Genomic DNA, 19,232 nt, shown 5'->3' with positions numbered 1-19,232 from the left:
AAAGTAAAAAGAAAAACAAGTTTCAGTCATTGGGCTGCAACCATGCTGGGGTACTGTTTCAAAGGATTCAGTTGAACAAATCGGCTCCAGTATTTGTTTGAAGTCTGGTACTTATTCTATTGGTCTCTTTTGCCAAACTGCTCAGTTACAGGGAGATAAACAAATCAACACCTGTTACTGAGTAATTAATTGTGAGAGACATTGTTCAGGGCTTCTTTCAGTTTCTGTCCACCAAATTCACATTGGTTGGCCCAGGGCTGTTTTACAAGTCATGAGGTTAGGAAGCCAACTTCTTAACCATATTGGTACACCTGTACCTATATATGAGAAAGAGAGAGAGAGAGAGAACATGCCATACCTAGAACCAGTCCTGAGTCAGATTTGTGGTTTAAATTGGATTTGGTACTTGCATATCTACTGTATTTTACCAACACATAACTTCATGGTTGTCTTATTTCACTGTGAAACCTATGTTATTGGACCTAGCCACTTCTGGCATCCTATATGTTGGTGTGCCTAGATTCTAATGGAGCCTATAACTAATCAATATATATATATATTTCTATCCTGGTATGGGTTGGAGAGGCACACACATATGTATGTAAGTATATTAGCAAATTGTATTTCCTGGAAACAATAAAGTAGGCATTTGTGCTGGTCTAAAAATGTTAATTTGCCACAAGCCTTCGTCTACAAAACATGACAATGAACTTAGTGTATAAAATCATAAATACAGCCACCACTAGTGATGGAGATAAACATATGAAGGAACACCTTTTCGTGAACTATGGAGTTATTGTCCTAAGATTGTGGAAGAGAAAAACTTTTTTTTTTTTTTTAATGAAGTAAATACGATAAATATATAAAATATCAGTTAACATTCAACAAAATGTGAGTGGGTGTCTGAGTTTTTAGTGTTTTAGGACTCTGACAGCAACATCTTGTGTTTAAAACTATCAGCCATAGTATAGCCAAACCTACTGTTTTAATCTTACCACCCTGGTCAAGCTACTGCTTCCTACAATACCACCACCGTGCAGTAGGGGAGGGGATATCTTTAGCAGAGTCCAAATTGTTGCAAGCTTTGATCACACTTTGGTTTTCCTCAACTCATATTTTTAATATTGCAAATTGTAGTGACAAAATAATTTATTTCCTTTTCTATTTGTAAAAATCTGTCAAACAACTGGTAGATTTTAGCATTATGCTGATGAGGTCTAATAGACTCAAACATATTCTTTCTGGTCTCTTTACAAACTAAATTTCAGACTTTATTCCCACTAAATATGTCAATTAACTGAAATTCATTTCTTTATATTATCTCTTTTCATTGAAAGTTGCTAATGATTGCTGCTAAGTTTCTTGTTTTTCTCCAAGAGAGGAAATTTCAACCAAAAATAATTTGCAGCATACAACACCCTGTAATTCTTCAGACCCTCTCTAGTCTATAGATGACCCCCGTATCGTGATATTTGCTGCCAACTGCAGCAGCTTCTCACTGCTTGATTTCTGGCTTTTTCCTTTTTCCCAGCCAATCTCAGAAACATAGGAAAAAAAGGTTATTTACATTGCTCTTTCCCCTGTAATTGAACCATAAAAGAGATAGCAATAAGAGAAATGTGAAGATATTTCAGAAGTCCCATGGCTAATGTAAAATACGTTTTAATGAACAGTGAATGAGCCTTGTTGAATTGTCTATAGAATTGCTGTATGCATTCCGTTGTCCCAAACTGATTCATAATACATACAACACCACTCTACCATGTGACTTGTGGTTAATTGACCTGTTAGAAATAGTAGCTAGCCACCCTCAAATCGCAACCAACTTCGACAATTTTCAACCTTTTTTGTCTGTGGTACACTCAAGTTTTTCAAAGTGCTTCTGCAAGTAATGTTCTTTTGAAGTCTTATAAGTAACAAGCGTTAAAATTGATTTTAAAACCCACACGGATGTATACATTGTATTATGTTGCAAACGAACGCACATACAGCAGTATGACGCATTAAAAATAGTTTTCCTAACTATTCTAGTATTTTTTTGACCTACCTCAATAAATGGCACACCTGTAGGTCTCATGCAACTCACAAATGTTCGACAGCACACTAGTTGCAAAGGTTTGTCCTGCTCTCTTAACCCTTTGGCATTTAATCTGGCCATACCTGGCCCAAGTATTCTACCTGTTTTATTTTAACACAGGCCAGATCCAACATTTCACACTTACTCTACAATGCCATTCTAAAAATATTCAAGCACACCATTGAAATCTTGAAACTACAAGATAATGCATGATTAATTCAAAACAATATGAATAAATAGGCAATGCATTTGACAAAGAAATCTGAATGCTGAAGGGCTAAAGGCAGGATATATTGGATAATGTAGACTGGTAGTGGATATTAACTACAGCTGGAATGCCTTTTATTGCAGGTATGCTCTGGAGAACCGACTGACTAATCAACATCAAAGCAAACTAAATATTAATGGTGGGGGAGCAAGTAAATACATCAAGAAATTAACCGATTAATTAGAAATAAAAATAAAAATAGTGAGTTTGGTACATATATGAAATTGGATTTCAGTCAGTCCTTTGTAGGCAGGATGTTCACAAGAGCAGAGAATAATTGTAACAGGAGAAAAAATAAAAGGACATAACTTGACAATTGGTAACTTGTTTTTAGCTGCCAACTTGTCTCTGAATGAGATGGCCAATAATCAAAAGGCATTCCTTTCTTTTCTCAGCCGTGCGTGCCATATGCAAGAGATTATCAAATGTGTCCTGGTTTCTAAAAGTGTTGTGTGATTTGGCTGCTATTTCTTGTTGGCCATGTAGGAATGCTTGCTAGTGAGGAGTGTGATCCCACATGGTATGATAAACTAGATGAAGTAATAATCAAATATGGGGCATATTTGTGCTTTTTAGAGGACCATGCACAGCTGAAGCAATTTATTTCTTTTGGAATATAAACCCAAATTGTGTGAATGTTTGGCGATCACAAAATGTCCCATGGGAGGATCTGGCTTGCATATGTTGAAAATCTGATGGTTTTTAGCTATGCTATCATGTTCAGGCAGTAGTTGCTCATAGATAATGTTGAATTTGTTAAAGATAATTCTGAAAGACAGATCTGAAATATGATCAAATGTTGAAAAGAAATGATCACATTTAACAGGAGATAAATATGTAATGAATACCATACTGTAAGAATTTCATCATACCACATGAAATCAGTTTTGCCATCTCAGATTCTTTCCAAACCTGGTATATTTATATATATATATATATATATATATATATATATATATATATATACTGTTGTCTAGGGAGAGTCATTTTCTTTTTGTGCCTTATAATTTAACACACTCCCCGGTAAAATTTCCACTTATTTTTTATTTTTATTTTCCTAAAATTTTCATTGTCTTGCAACCTTTTCAATAGTCAATATAAGGCACAAAAAGAAAATGACTCTTCCAAATCCACTCACAAGGTTTTGGTTAGCTCAAGGCTATAGAAGAAGACATTTTTCTCAAGGTGCCACACAATGGGACTGAACTTGAGAGCACAAGGCTGAAAAGCAAAGTTTCTCAACCAGACATCCATGACTGTACCTATTGATCATATATATGTAACAGTATCAATGAGACTTATTAGGCGTTGTGAAACATCGCTGGTCACAATGCACTTGGCCTTGTTTGAGCTTTTGAGTGATTGCCACCCCACTGGTTAAGTAGGTAAGCTAATATTTCCCCTAAATGGATCAGCAGTCCATCATAGGGTTACCTTTTTACGGCTGAATAGACTGGAGCTACGTGAAATGAGATATTTGCTCAAAAACAATGCACAGCCTGTTAGAGATTTGATACCATGATCTTATGATTGTGAGTGCAACCCTATAGCCAGTTGGTCACATGCCTTCATACATATGCAGGATGTTCAGCTAAATTTGACAGTTTTTTTTTCAGGAACAGCTCAATGTATTGGTGAACAGTCAACAACGTTGGAGAGCTTAAGGATTGAAGTTGTAGTTGAGAAAAAGTTAGCCGGCATGGAGGACTGGAAGCCATCTGAATATTGGAAAAGAGTTACCTGTGTCATGATTTGTGCTAGGTATCAAAATGCTAACATCATGACTACTTTTCAGTGTTCTGTGAATGCCGTAAAGGCTGCAAGACATGATATGGACAGCTGTAACAAAGACTATGAAGCTATGGATAGCAGGAAGGGTCACAAGATATTCTGACTGCATCCGCATGCTGGTATTCATCCAACAACTGCAAAACAAGATGATGGAAAATTTGAATCGGGGAATCCAGGTTGTGACGAGAGAGGTGGGTGTTGGAGCTACCACCATGAAGTTGGCACTAAAGTGGGACTTTTATAACCACTCATACAAGAGGTGCAGGGGGACTGCTAAGGCCCAGGAAAACTACTTAACAAAGGCAAAGAAGCTCCTGAACAAGCTGAGGCATCCTGTTGAGTCGGGGATGATCTGGTTCTTTTCAAATGAAAAGAACTGCTGCCAGATCCAGTGGCACAACACGCAATACAACAGGGGGCTTGTCTACAATCCATGTGATGTCTCGCATCTGAAAACCAATTTTCTCCAAACTGTGATGGTCTTTTGATGTGTCTCCAGTGAGTGTAACATCATGTCACCCCACATCTTCGAACTGAGCTTTAGGCTCAATTCAGATGGCTTTGTGAAGCTGCTGGAACCCCATGTGTGGCAGTAGGATTCAGCTTTTTGCTTATAACTCTGGAAAGAGTCAAAAGGGGTTGTTGGATAATTCCTACAATTTCACCAGCCCTAATTTCTGACTTCTTAATTCCCCTGATTATAATCCCTTGGATTACTGCTCTGCCTGCTACTCCAAGGCCAAGCTGCTGGCCAATATCAAGTGTTTGAAGATTTTCCCAGGGACACAGTGGGAAAGGCATGTGTGCCAGATTCCGGAGCTTTCTGGAGGCCATGGTGGAAGCTGAGGGCAGTTATTTTGAGTAAACTGCTATTTCCCAGTCATAATTTAGTTAACTGTTTTTCAATTTTTAAAAAATACTTTTATTTTTTGATGGCCAGCTATTTAATCTTCTGAATTAAAAATCTAAGGTCTTTCAGTGTTCACCCTTCTGGGGTCAATAAAATGAGTATCAGTTAAATACCAAGGTTGAAATAAACTACTCAGCCCTCCATTAATCAATGAGACTTATCACTGTAAGATCAAGCATATTATTCCATTTATCTGCAGTGGTGCATGGATTTCTGTTGTAATGAGTGTGTGTATATGTAATTATTAAGCAGATATTGCAATTGATCCAGGAAAATAACTCCGTTGTTGTATACTGTAATACTCATTTTTTTAAAATCCTGGTGAAATGAGAAGGCTTTGACCTCGACAAGATAGACTTGTTAATGCATTGGACAAAATGCTTAGTGGTATTTTTGTAAATGGAGGTTTTTTTTTTTTCACTGGAGTAGAAGAAGTTGGATTTGACCCTTTGAAGGTTTTTAATTTAGACCTTTTAAAACAGTTTGTTACATAAAACCAGGTTTTGTCTTGGGTGGGTTAATATCAAACGGGTTAAGATATTTATTTCTGAGATAATTTTCATTTAACGTATTTGGTATCAACCAGCCTCTTGTGCACCACTGGTTTTGTAGTATAAAGATGTATCTATTTTAAAATCTTTATATAAGAATCCTCTATTTGCAATTTTACTAGAACCTTTTTATGTTCCAACCAGTGATTTGATACAGTAATATTTATATCATCATTGTTTAACATTTGTTTTTTATGGTAGCATGGGTTTGAAGGCTCATCTGGATCCATTAAGCCCGAGGACTACTGCAAACTCTGTCTGCTTTGGCCTGGTTTCTCTGACTAGCAACCTTTTTATAGGATGTACTGGGTGCTTTGTTTTAAAGGCACTGGCACTGGTGAGGTCACCAAGTAACTCACAAGACAAGACCCCTTGTTTGCATGGCAGTGCAGTATTGAGGGAGCTGGCTTTGTGCCAGGTCTTGTGAGGTTAAAGTATGACAGGGAGACAAAGGCAAACTGCTTGCTGAATAGGAGATACCTGGCTTCTCTATCCTCCTCATTTAATCTCCCAGCATGGGTTGGACGGGTTGACAGGATTTGATGGGTCCAAGGACGGCATCACACTTCAGTGTCTGTTTTGGCATGGTTTCTATGGATGGATGCCTTTCCTAATGCCTAACACTTTACAATGTGTACTGGATGCTTTTGCTGTGCTACCTGCACTACTGAGGTTGGCATGCAGCTTGCAAGACAACAAATCCTGAGGGATGGGTTGGTGCTGGTGGGGTCAGCTTTATGTTAGGGGATGAAGGGTTAAAGTACGAGACAAGGTGGTGGGACAGAGCAGCTTCTTGTAAAGCAGCATGGTTACTCAAATTTAGCAGTGGAGGGAGAGAATTATCAGTAGAAGCTGCAAAGCGATAGATATTAGAGATGAGATGTCTATGTGGCTCCAAGCTTTTCAAATACTTGATTATTTCCAAAATCAATATTAAAGCATAGTTTATAGTGTTAGAAATATGGATGTGAGGTCTTTCTAAGGATTATCATTTCCCTTATGCCATTTTGAATTTTTTTTATTTTTTAAAACATTATTTCAGAAGAATCATACTTTGTTTCCTAATGAATGTTATAAAATGTTAGAACTTGTTCAAAATTATTTTGAGGGGTATTGAGTTAGCATGATACCTCTTGAGAATTGGTTGCCTGGAATTCAATGAATAGTCTGCTACTTTTAGCATTCAAATTATACAAAATTCTTGTAAAGTTTTGTTCGAACACGTATGTATATATATATATATATATATATATAAGCTTATTATTATTTACAGAATTGTCGCTCGTCACCGCTTCTCCATTTAACGAAGAGGGCATGAGATTGTGTGTGTATATATATATATATATATAAAATGAGTTTGACAAAGCTGTTTGCTGCCATGTTTCCACTGGGTAACACTTCCGGTAGGCTCCTTTTTACCACAAACACTGTTGAAGCAAAGTCAAATGATATGCAACATTTCATAGATGATAACAATCTACTGTATATTGGTGAGGAATGGTCAAACACCATTCATATGATAGTTCCATCCCTTTTACACCAAGAAAAACTTTTTCATTTGTATCTAACCAGATTGATGAAGTAAGTACCAAGTACAAGGGTTTGTATAATTAACAAAAGCTTTTGAAGATGAAACTCCCAGTTTGGATGCAATTCTGAGGCTGAAACCAGTTCAAAAATGCACATGCATGCGGTGTTATTCCTTTCTTTTCTTCCTATTTTTGGTGTTAACTAGGCAGAACTTTTGTCATGCAAAAGAATTACTGTCTTGTGCATAATTTTGATTTCAAATTCATTACTGGTTTAGATATAATTGTCCACCTTAAAATAAAGATATTAGCTATTTATAATCCAATGAAGCAAACTCCGGATTTACCTACCAGATGAGACACTCTGTGACATCACTAATCCTTTCCTCTATAGGCACAAGGCCTGGAATATTGGGAGGTGGTGGTGGTGGTGGTGGTGGGGCAGTCGACAAATCGACCCCAGTACACAATTGGTACTTAATTTATCAACCCCGAAAGGATGAAAGGCAAAGTCGACATCGGTGGAATTTGAACTCAGAACATAGACAAAATACCTATTTCTTTACTACCCACAAGGGGGCTAAACACAGAGAGGATAAACAAGGACAGACAAAGGGATTAAGTCGATTATATCGACCCCAATGCGTAACTGGTACTTATTTAATCGACCCCGAAAGGATGAAAGGCAAAGTCAACCTCGGCGGAATTTGAACTTAGAACGTAGCGGCAGACGAAATACCACAAAGCATTTCACCCGGTGTGCTAACGTTTCTGCCAGCTCGCTGCCTTCTCAGAACATAGTCGAAATACCGCTAAGCATTTCGCCCAGCGTGCTAATGGTTCCACCAGCTTGGATGTCACTATTATATACCATGTGATTGTTTACCTTAAATAATCCCAAGTTATTCTATATCATCCAATGTGGTTAGCCAAAACTTGGATTTTACTAGAGTGCTTGAACAATACTCACCTGGATCTATTATCCCTATTCATTCACTATATATCTATCTATCTATATCTTATATACAGTTATGTGCTTTAACTACAGCATTAGAGCTTTTTAGCTCTTATTTCTAGCTATGTAGTTGTTCTAACACCTTAGTCATCTTTAGTGACAATTATAGTTTTTCTTTTTTTCTTCTTTTTTTGGTAAAACCTTGCACACAGCTGTCTATATAAAATGATTACACACACCCACGCACACACACTTTAAAATCCAGGTTGCAGCATTTATTTTTATGTTATAATTATTATGAATGTTTCATGCCTGGTATTAAAATTTTGTTATTTCTCTCAATATTGCTGTGATGTTTCCTACATAATTCATTTGATATTTCTTTGTTTTACAGTGCTGTTGGTAAGACCTGTTTGTTGATAAGTTATACCACTAATGCATTTCCCGGAGAATACATACCAACAGTGTAAGTTCACTTTGTTAACTCAATTGATTTGCTTTTATTACAACATATATTGATTATCTGCATTATTTACATGTCACAGCAGTTCTAGTAACTATTTCAGGTGAGTTATAGTACTAACTCAGCTTTTTGTATGTACAATATTTTCAAGTTAAAATTAACATTACTATTAAATTTGTCTGTTAATCTGAGAATGACTTCACCCTATCTGCAATCTTGGCCATCCTGCAGAAGGTTGTGGACACCTTTCTTCTGGTTATGCCAAAAAAATGACAAGTTTAAAAGTGGATGTTGAAGCCAGGATGGGTGAGAATAGTTGCATGTGCAAACTATTAGCTCTATAGGTTACCAAAGACTAAATGTGTGTCTGCCTCTTCACCCCTCCCAACAAAAACAGTAATGGTTACGCTGATTGCACAAATTCCTCTGACTCTTTGTCATTACCCTACTTTGTTATTCATATTTGAATTTGGGTGCTTGAGTCCTAATGAACCTTTCATTAGCTGTCGAGGCACATGGCTTAGTGGTTAGGGTGTTCGACTCCTCATAAAATAGTGGTTTCAATTCCTGGACTGGGTGATGTGTTGTGCCCTTGAGCAGAGCACTTCATTTGGCGTCCTGTCCTGGTGTGGAATTTACATGCCTTGGAAACCAGCCCATATGAAGAAGGTAACTTTACATTTTCAGTAGCTGATTACACAACCATGGAGGCTGCCCCTATGATTGCTTGGCAGTTGATCTCTTGATAAAGCTTGGTAATCCTGGCCATTGATCTTCTAGGATTCCTCTACTCAGCATCAATGTACGAAGCATTGTTGGCTCTGGTGGGTTCTTCCTCTGCCTCTTCACAATCCACCATGCTGCAATCCCATGACTTCAATATGCCTTGCAGGGTGACTGAAAGGGTTCTATTCCCTACCAAAGGGCAGCCCATAACTATACAGGGCACAGTTGTCATTCTGTGAGGTATTTTCAAAATACCTACATACTCTGTAGGAAATTAAATATATTTAGGCAGTGCATTTCATTAGAAATATAGGCACAAAAGTAGTAAAAAATTTACTTTGGTTGACTAAAGCTGTGTGCGCAAGCAGCTAAGAGAGAATCTAGCACTGAAATGTCCAACAATGCTCTCTCTCTCTCTCAAAGAAAGAACATTCAGTGATTTATTTAGTTTTAGATAGACTGAGAAAGTAGACACTGATCACAGCTAGTACATCCATGGTACGGGTCTGCTTGTCAGGGCTGAACTGGTGCTAAACAGCCACTTCTAGGATCAGGTCTCTTGTTTTAGGTTTGTGTATGTATGTTTAGTAAACCGACAAAGATGCCTCTGCACCAGGATTTCATATGGTTTTGTTAATCCAGCACCTCTTTGATGACAAGCCAAATCAGCCAACACCCCTTTTTTAAAGTCTTCCTTAGTAGTAATCTTAATACACACACACACATATCTACATGCTAAGTAAGCCAATGAATGATGTTTCCTCTTACATTGGTATTTCATGTTTTGTTAGTCCAGTACCTCTTTGATGACAAGTCATATCAGCTAACACCCTCTCTTTAAACCTTCCTTAGTGGTAGTCAAAGTATGTGTCTGTCTGTATGTGTGTGTGCTAGTTTTTTTTTTTTATATGTACACATATACACACAGTGATGACTTGCATATTTATTCTTAATATGTTCTGGCAGATTCCAACAGGAGTGTTATTGTTTCATCATAAGAGAATTTACTTCTCCTTCAAAACAAAGCTATGTTCGCAACACATTGATTCATTAGCCTATGACGGTGATGAGAGTACATCTACATTTGTATTTTATGACCTGTTGTAAGTCCAACATCCTCTTAATGACAAGTTGAATCAGCCAACGCACTGCCTTAAATCTGCTGTAGTTATAGTCAAAGTAGTTTGTATTTGTATCTTACACACTTTCCCCAAATCTGAAATGAATTGTTGCATCCCCTATTGGGAAACACTGTTCTACAGGGTCACTCAACTCAGCAGTGATAGCAGCCAAATCTTCTTCAAATGCCTTTAAAAAAAAAACGCAGGATATATTGGATAATATAGTACTGGGTGGTCATGGCTAGAATGCCTTTCAGTATAGATCTACCTTGCCAGAACCAACTTGCAGTTAAACAGTGATAACTATTAAACCATTCTGCTATGTGTTATCAAAAGTAGTCTTATTGTTACTTTGTATTGCTATTTCTACAGAAGAATTTCTCTATGTAGGTTTACTACAGTAGCAGCCATTCTTTCCCCCATTTTACTTGTTTCAGTCATTGGACTGCTACCATATTGGGGCACCACCTTGAAGGGCTTTAATTGAATAGACCCCTAGTACTTATTCTGGGAACAAATACACACACGCACACACACACATATGGTTGGCCAGAAGTTACCCGGCAGTAAATCAAAATTCCATAAATACTATCTGTATTTCTGTATTGACTCGAATGGAAAAATGTGTCACTCAAGAAGGACTTCAGTTTGAACTAGTTTCATATTTAGATGCTTTTATTAAATTCATTCAATTGTTAAACAAATTTTGGAATTAAATGGTTTTGATTTACTGTCAGGTGACTTTTGGCCAAACCTCTCTGTGTGTGTGTGTATATATATATATCTTCATCATCATCATCCTCATTTAACGTCCGCTTTCCATGCTAGCATGGGTTGGACGGTTCAACTGGAGTCTGGGGAGCCCGAAGGCTGCACCAGACCAGATCTGGCAGTGTTTCTACAGCTGGATGCCCTTCCTAACGCCAACCACTCCGAGAGTGTAGTGGGTGATTTTATGTGCCACCGACACAGGTGCCAGACGAGGCTGGCGAACGGCCACGCTCGGATGGTGTTTTTTTTTTATGTGCCACCGACACAGGTGCCAGACGAGGCTGGCAGACGGCCACGCTCGGATGGTGTTTTTATGTGCCACCGACACAAGTGCCAGATGAGGCTGGCGAACGGCCACGATCGGATGGTGTTTGTTACGTGCCCACAGCACGGAGGCCAGTCGATGCGGTACTGGCTACATATATATATATACATACACACACACAGATGCAGTGACTGGTGACTTAGACCTGCCAAGCCAAGTGAGATTGTAATTGAGGCCAATGCCAATGTTACATAACTGGCACCTGTGCCACTGGCTCATAAAAAGCAGCCACTACATTCTTGGAGTGGTTGGCTTTAGGAAGGGCATCCAGAGTAGAAACCCTACCAAATCAGATTGGAACCTGGTGCAGCTTAGCAGTTTTCAGTCAACCCATCCAATCCATGCCAGCATGGAAAACTAACATTAAATTTTATATATAGTTATATCTATAAAAGGCAGATATCTATCTAGAAAGCACTCAGTGTTAAGTGAATTTGGTTAACTACATCAAAACAATCAGAAACCAATAAGTTCAAATACAATTAAAATCGAAGATAATTCCTCATATATGATATGTAAATCCAAATATCACTTTGAATAATTCCAAGAAATTCAGAGTATATAACATGAACAAGAATGGGGGGAAAATCATATTTTTAATTGATGATTGCACTGTACATTACCAACGATTGTTTCTCTTGTGCCAACAGATTTAGATTATGGATAAGAGATGCAAATATATCTGAAAATTAAGGCTTACACAATGTTGCCAGGGTAACCTGAAACAAACTAAATTCAAAGTGATCTCTAATACATGAACACATACAAAAAAAGAATGTTAAGGATTAAATATACACACTTTATAAAGGATTGTGGGTAAGGCCAGAACAATGCAAAGTAAAATGTAAGGCAAATCACAAGAAACAAATATATGAATTAAAGTAGACTTACCTTGCATTCAATATTTCAGGGGTTTTGACTCCAATTTCATCGCATTGTTCTGGCCTTAACCACGGTCCTTTATACAGTGTATACATTATACATATGATGGGCTTCTTCATAATTTCTATCTACCAGCTGCTCTCACAAGGTTATTGGTCAGTTTGGGGCAAAAGTAAAAATACTTGCCCAAGGTGTTGTGCAGTTGGACTAAACTTAAAATCACAGGGTTGCAAAGCAAACTTCATAACCACACAACCAGACAGGCACCTGCAATTTGTGATGCTCCAGGTGAGGGTTGAACTCACAACCTTCAGATTTCTCAACCTACTTTGCTTGATTGTGAGGCTGATACACTGCCAACTGCACTATGATATTAGATGATTTCCTTGATTTTCCTCTTTCATTGCTCCTGTTACATCATCCTCTATAATTTTGTCTTTTCTAATCCCATTAGAAATACAACATTGATTTCAAACATGCTTCTCACTCTTTTCTTTGGCCAACAAAGGGGGTTATGTGATTGCTGAGCTTGCAAGAAATAGCAATCAAATCATATCCTACCATAGTATATAAGGAAAGAACACATTGAAGAAATGTAGCCATTGATGACACTGAGCTCACAGTTTAGACGATTGTAGATCTGTTTTATCAGGGTTGACCTGGGGCTAAACAACAATGGACTGCTCTCTAGGATGTGCTAACATATTTACTCTGCTGCAAAGAAACCACTGATTTAATCCTAAATTTGCTCCTCTACAAAATTTACCATTAAACCAGACACTATACAGAGGTGAGGAATAGCCAATGTTAATAAAGAGTGAGTTCTGACAGAAGTATATGACTATAATAAATCTCTGAGCGAGGTATAAACAGTAGCTGCACGACATCATGAAGTATATTTGCCACTTAAATGTGGTTAAAACTCTTAAGGGTGGATGCTACTGTAGCTTGTAGCCCCAGGAGGACACCTCCTCCAGCTGGCTATTGACACAAAGCTAAGATGACTTCATCTGTATTTGAACTCTGAACATGCAAGAACATAACTTGTTTTCTCTATTGCTCCATTTTTTTTTCTCCAGTTGTAATAAGAGATTTTCTTTTAGTTATCAGTAATTTAACTAAAATAAAAGATCCTCCCAAAATCTGGCTGAAAACCTAAAACCCTATTTAATTCACTAAATTGTGATGTCTCCTGCTCTGTGGCTGCTGTCATTCTTAGAGTGCTAATAATGGTTTCACATTTTGCCACAAGGGCAGCCATTTTGGGGGAGGAGATGAGTCAATTACATTGACCCCAGTGTTCAAATGGTACTTATTTTGTTGACCTCAAAGGATGAAAGACAGTCGACTTCGGCAGAATTTGAACTCAGAATGTAGTGACGGGCGAAATGCCACTAAGCATTTTGCCCAGCATGCTAACAATTCTGCAAGCTCACTGCCTTAATAATAATAAAAATAATAATCTTCTTTTCTATTCTAGGCACAAGGCCTGGAATTCTGGGTGAGGGGGAAGTAGTCGATTAGCTTGACCCAGTATGCAACTGGTACTTAATTTATCGACCTCGAAAGGATGAAAGGTAAAGTCGATCTCAGCAGAATTTGCAGTGACGAGTGAAATACCACTGAGCATTTTGTCCATTTTTGGCACAAGGCCAATTTCGAGGAATTGGTTAGTTAATGCCATCAGCCCAAGTATTTGTTATTTTTATCAACCTCGAAAGGATGGAAGGCAAGTTTGATCTTGGTGGTATTTGAACTCAGAGCATAGAGAGCTAGAAGAAATGTTGCTTAGCATGACTGACTCAATTCTGCCAGCTCACCACCTTAATAATAATGATAATTCATTTTACAATAAGCATAACGCCTGAAATTTTGGAGTTGGGGCAGGAACTAGTCAATTACATCAATCCCAGTGCTTGACTGGTACTTATTTTATCAGCCCTCAAAAGGGATGAAAGGCTGAGTCGACCTTGGAATTTGAACTTGGAACATAATGAACCAAAAGCAATGCCACTAAACATTTTATCTTGCATGCTAATGATTCTGCCAACTTGCTGCCTTCTTAATAATATTAATTAATGACATAGGCAAATGATTGAAAATTTCGGTGGGAAGGGAGGGGTTGATTGTATAAACCCCATACTTCAATTTTATTGCCTTTGGAAGAATGTAAAGAAAAAATTGACAGATTTGAAAATGAAAATGTAAAGATTCAGAAAAAATTTTGTATGGTATCTTAACCAGCATGCAAATGATTCTTCCAATCCACTACCCTGAATATTCCCTTTGGCAGTAAGTGAATGCCTTCTGAAATAAGTAAAATTTGTGTGCCTGACTACAAAGGATTTTCTAAGATGAAGGGTTAAGTGTCCCTGAACATCTAAGCGTGTAACCTTTTTATATTTGAACCTTTACAAGCTCCCCCCCTCACTTTTAATGTTTATTTATATAAGGGAAATGTTACTGCCCTATATTCAGGCTAATCTTGTATTTAGGTGCACACATAGGATGTGTGTCATGGTTAGGAAATGGGAGAAATAAGTTATTAATTTTCCCCTTATCACAGATGTTCTCAATACAGATTCTGTTAAGGTTATAGACAGATGATGAACTCACATTTGTCACTGTAAGGCAAGGTTCCAAAATCTTGACCCTCAGAAAAAAAAATGTGTTAAAGGTTACTTCAAATTCCATATGTCAATTAGAAATGAACTTTTGCTATCTCATTTTATTTGTGTTTATTTTTGTTCCCTTTGTACACAATGCATTGGTATAACACTGTTTGAGTTTGGTTCATTTTTTAAAGGCTCTGTCAAACAACTGTTTTGATAATTTCTCATCCTCATTATCATTGTTTTAAAGTCTACTTTTCCATGCTTGCATGGGTTGGATACAGTTTGCTGAGACAGACATTCTATGGTAGGATGCCCTTCATGTTTCCAAACAAGGTGGTGTTTCCCCATGGCCAGGCATTGCTTTTGCAGAATATTGGAAATGATTGACACTGCTTGATTGACAGTGATGCTCATAATTATCCAGGTGATTGGCAAGGAGACATAAATACACACACGCACATATGACGGGCTTATATCAAATTTCTTCCAAACCCACTCACAAGGCTTTGGTTGACCTGGAGCTATAATAGTAGAAGACACTTGAGGTATCACACAATAGGACTGAACTCAGTACCATGTAGTTAGGAAGGAAACTTCTTAACCACGCAGCTCCATCTTCCTCTATCAATCAATACTAATTTAAAGGAATATTGAGGAACTGCTATCTGTTGTATAGTCCCAGATCAGTTGTGATTTAGCAGATTAAATGCTATGTAAGGAAGTTGACTGATTGAATAAGTGCAATCCACATCTCTCATTCCAGATGTGTTGTGTCTCCACTTCAGTTGACAACCACATCGAACATGCAGTGTTGCAATTTTGAGGCATAATTTTTCTCTTTTTGTCCAGTTTATTTCTGTACATGATGTCATCTTGTTTATCTCTAAGTCAACTTTGATCAAACAGACTTTTGATCAAAGGAAACCTAGACATAGCTATCCACCCCACTTATATTTTATCAGGCAATGAGTACCCTCTTTTGTTTTTTAAGTGGTGGAATGCAGTGGTGAAATTTTTTGTTTTTCTCTCTTTGTGAGCTTAAGTTTTTTTAACTACACAGAGCTTCCATTCCTTCCGTATGATTGCATTCTAGTCGTATTGAACAATGTGGACTAGCTGAAAATGCAGCCGTTACTGTCTTAGATCTGGTCATAAAATTCTACCTCTAAAATAGCCATGCGAGAATGGAGAAAAGAGAAAAAAATGTTAATCACAAAAATTGCAGGTATGGAGATGTGGTTAAGAAGCTCATTTTGCAACCATATGGTTTCAGGTTCAGTCCCATTATGTGACACTTTGGATAAATATTTTCAACTGTAGCTCCGGGCTGACAAAAAACCTTTTGAGTGAATTTGATAGATGGAAACTGTGTATAAGCCCCATGATATATACAGTAGTCCCTCACCATATTGCGGTTTATTATTTAAGCTTACGTCGATTCCTGTGGTGGTGTTTTGCATTTATAAAAAAATGAATTTTTGCAAATTATAAAAATAATTTTAATGTACAGTGCTGTTTCTACTTATTTTCATATATTGTGGCAGGTTTTGGAACATAACACCTGTGATAGACGAGGGATTACTGTATATATAAATACTCATTTATTACATAAGCTACATATGTATGTGTGTCTTTGTATTTGTCTTACTACTGCTTGTTAACCAATGTTGGTTTGTTTACATCCCCATAAATTAGTGGTTTGGCAAAAGAGACTGATAGAACAAGTGCCAGGCTTAAAAATAAGTATTGGTGTCAATTTGTTAGATGAAATGCTTCAAAGATGGTGCCTTAGTATGCAATCCAATGACTGGAACAGGTAAAAGATAAGATATTTGGTGTTTTTCTTATGTATTCCTAGGCCTGCATCACCCTAATCACATGGTGTGATATTATGTATGTACCACATCAAATAATAATGTTTTGGCTGCTTTCATATAGGATGGATGCTATGCCTGAATATTAAACAAGAGGGATATGGTTGGAACATGTTTAATTAGAACTAGCCTAGAACTAATCATCACCATTTGTCATTTAACATCCATTGTCCATGCTGGCATGAGTAAAGTTACCTTCTCGAGTCCTGCCGACTCATAAGGACTGGTTTCCCAGTTTATTTGGCTTATATATTCCCCACCTGGATGAGATGCTAGTCTGTCACAGGATTACTCATTTTTACCATCTGAGTGGACTGAAGCAATGTGAAATGAAGTGATTTGCTCAAGAACACCATGCATTGCCCGATCCAGGAATCGAAACCACTCTTATGATATAAGTCCAATACCCTAACCACTAAACCATGGAAGGATATAGTGGATGATGTCATTGTTTACTTCCATGACAAACCTGATCGAACACCCCATGACTAAAGGAATTCCAGCCAGGACCTTCCTGTGTTTTTTCTTTTTTTTTTCCTGAGAGCAGTGTATGAACTGAGGGAGATTTTGCTATTTCCAGCAGATCAAGCTACTGAGCACATCGCACATAATAAATTTCTGCTTGGTCAAAATAAAATTGTCTGCATATAATAAAATCTCTGGTCGACATAAAATTCCTCTTTTGTCAACTTAAAAAATTAAATAACATTTTCACTGTTTTTGTGCTAAAATTATTTCTCTCCATTTTTCAGATTTGATAACTATTCTGCTAATGTAATGGTCGATGGCAAACCCATTAATTTAGGATTGTGGGACACAGCTGGACAAGAAGATTATGATAGGTTAAGGCCTCTATCTTACCCACAGACTGTAAGTTTTTCTGTTAAATCTTTTGTGAGCGCATATGATAAACATCATTTTTATTAGATTTCTGTATATTTTTCATCCAAACATACAATATTGCTGTTTACTAAAGAGCAATTAACACCATTCTAGATTTTAAGAATTGCTTTTCTTATTATTACTATTTTCAGCACTCCCCTCAAAACTATGTAAATGAAAAAAAATTATGAAATTATTTTTGCAAAGATTTTGCCTTTCTAGTCTTAGTTACCCTTTGCTGGAATGTTGTGTGTGTGTGTGAATGTTTGTATACTTCCAGGTTCAGTCCCAGAGCCTAGCAGCTTGAGCAAGGGTCTTCTATGTAGCCTCGAACCAACCAAAGCCTTGTGAATGGATTTGGTAGACAGAAACTGAAAGAAACCTGTCATGTGTGTGTGTGTGTATGTATGTATATATAAGGGAAAGATGACACAGGAAAAGCAATGGTAATGCTATGAACTTCATTAGTTTACTGGTGTTTCTGCTATAAGATGCAGTCGACTCTTAGTTGAGTGCCTGAGTAATATACTATAGCTTCGTTGGTGCCTCGAATATTGAGTTCTGCAACAGGTTATTAGTCTCGCAGTGCCTAAGTGAAATATATATCTACATATGTGTGTGTCTGTGTTTGGGCTCTCACCACCACTCGGCAACCAATGTTGGTTTGTTTGTGTCCATCGTAAGTTAGCAGTTCAGCAAAAGAGATTGACAATAAGTACCAGGCTTTAAAAAATAAAGTACTGGAGTCGATTCATTCAATTAAATATCCTTCAAGGCAATGCCCCAGTATGGCTGCATTCTAATGACTGAAACAAGTAAGATAAAATACACACACGTGTTTATATGTCAACATATGGTTGAGGGAAAGAACCTGGGGTGGAGTGGGTGTTGCAGACTACCCATAAAATAGGATTCCAATATGTAACATAGTGTATTGAAAACTTTCATTTCACTGAAACTATCCATGCTGTTACTAGACAAGTCCATTAAGTTTGGAAAAGAAAAACACTACATGGGATTCTGACATGTGTATTTAGTATGCAAAATGCACCCTGTGGTCATCACCCATATTGATATTTATTATCGGCTTCCTTAGATTACACCCACCCACACACACACATCTCAACATTTAACATCCCTTTCTCTATGCTGGCCTAAGTTGGAGTGTTTGACAGGAACCAGCAAGCTGTAAAACTGCATCAGGCCTTGCAGTCAGCATTGGCATGGTGTCTACTTCCAGATGCCCTTCCTAATGCCAACCATTTTATGGCATATTCTCCCGACACCAGCACGAGAGAGGTTGTTGAGTAATTTACATGACAAATTTAAAAGAGAGAAAACTCTTTCATCTGAATGAGAGTATATTTGAGAAAGGAGGAGGTGTGTTTGTTTGGTGTTGAAGGCTTAAGTACAATAGAGGGACAAGCACAGGTTTCTTGTTATGGAGGTACATGACTACCCCTCATTATGTGGAGGTGGGTGAGAATAGCTG

At 37.5% G+C, this 19,232-nt stretch overlaps 1 protein-coding gene across 1 annotated transcript in view; it reads left to right on the top strand.

Moving 5' to 3' along the window:
- The window catches only part of LOC115223491 (ras-related C3 botulinum toxin substrate 1), a 45,465-nt gene that overhangs the window by 11,355 nt on the left and 14,878 nt on the right, over positions 1–19,232 (top strand). The window contains exons 2-3 of the mRNA XM_029794099.2: positions 8,476–8,547; positions 17,611–17,728. Of these exons, the coding sequence (XP_029649959.1) occupies positions 8,476–8,547; positions 17,611–17,728 (190 nt within the window). The remainder of the gene's footprint in view (positions 1–8,475; positions 8,548–17,610; positions 17,729–19,232) is intronic.

Source organism: Octopus sinensis, linkage group LG23 (genome assembly GCF_006345805.1).
Source record: "Octopus sinensis linkage group LG23, ASM634580v1, whole genome shotgun sequence".
Lineage (NCBI taxonomy): Eukaryota > Metazoa > Mollusca > Cephalopoda > Octopoda > Octopodidae > Octopus > Octopus sinensis.
This window is presented reverse-complemented; position numbering and strand designations above follow the sequence as displayed.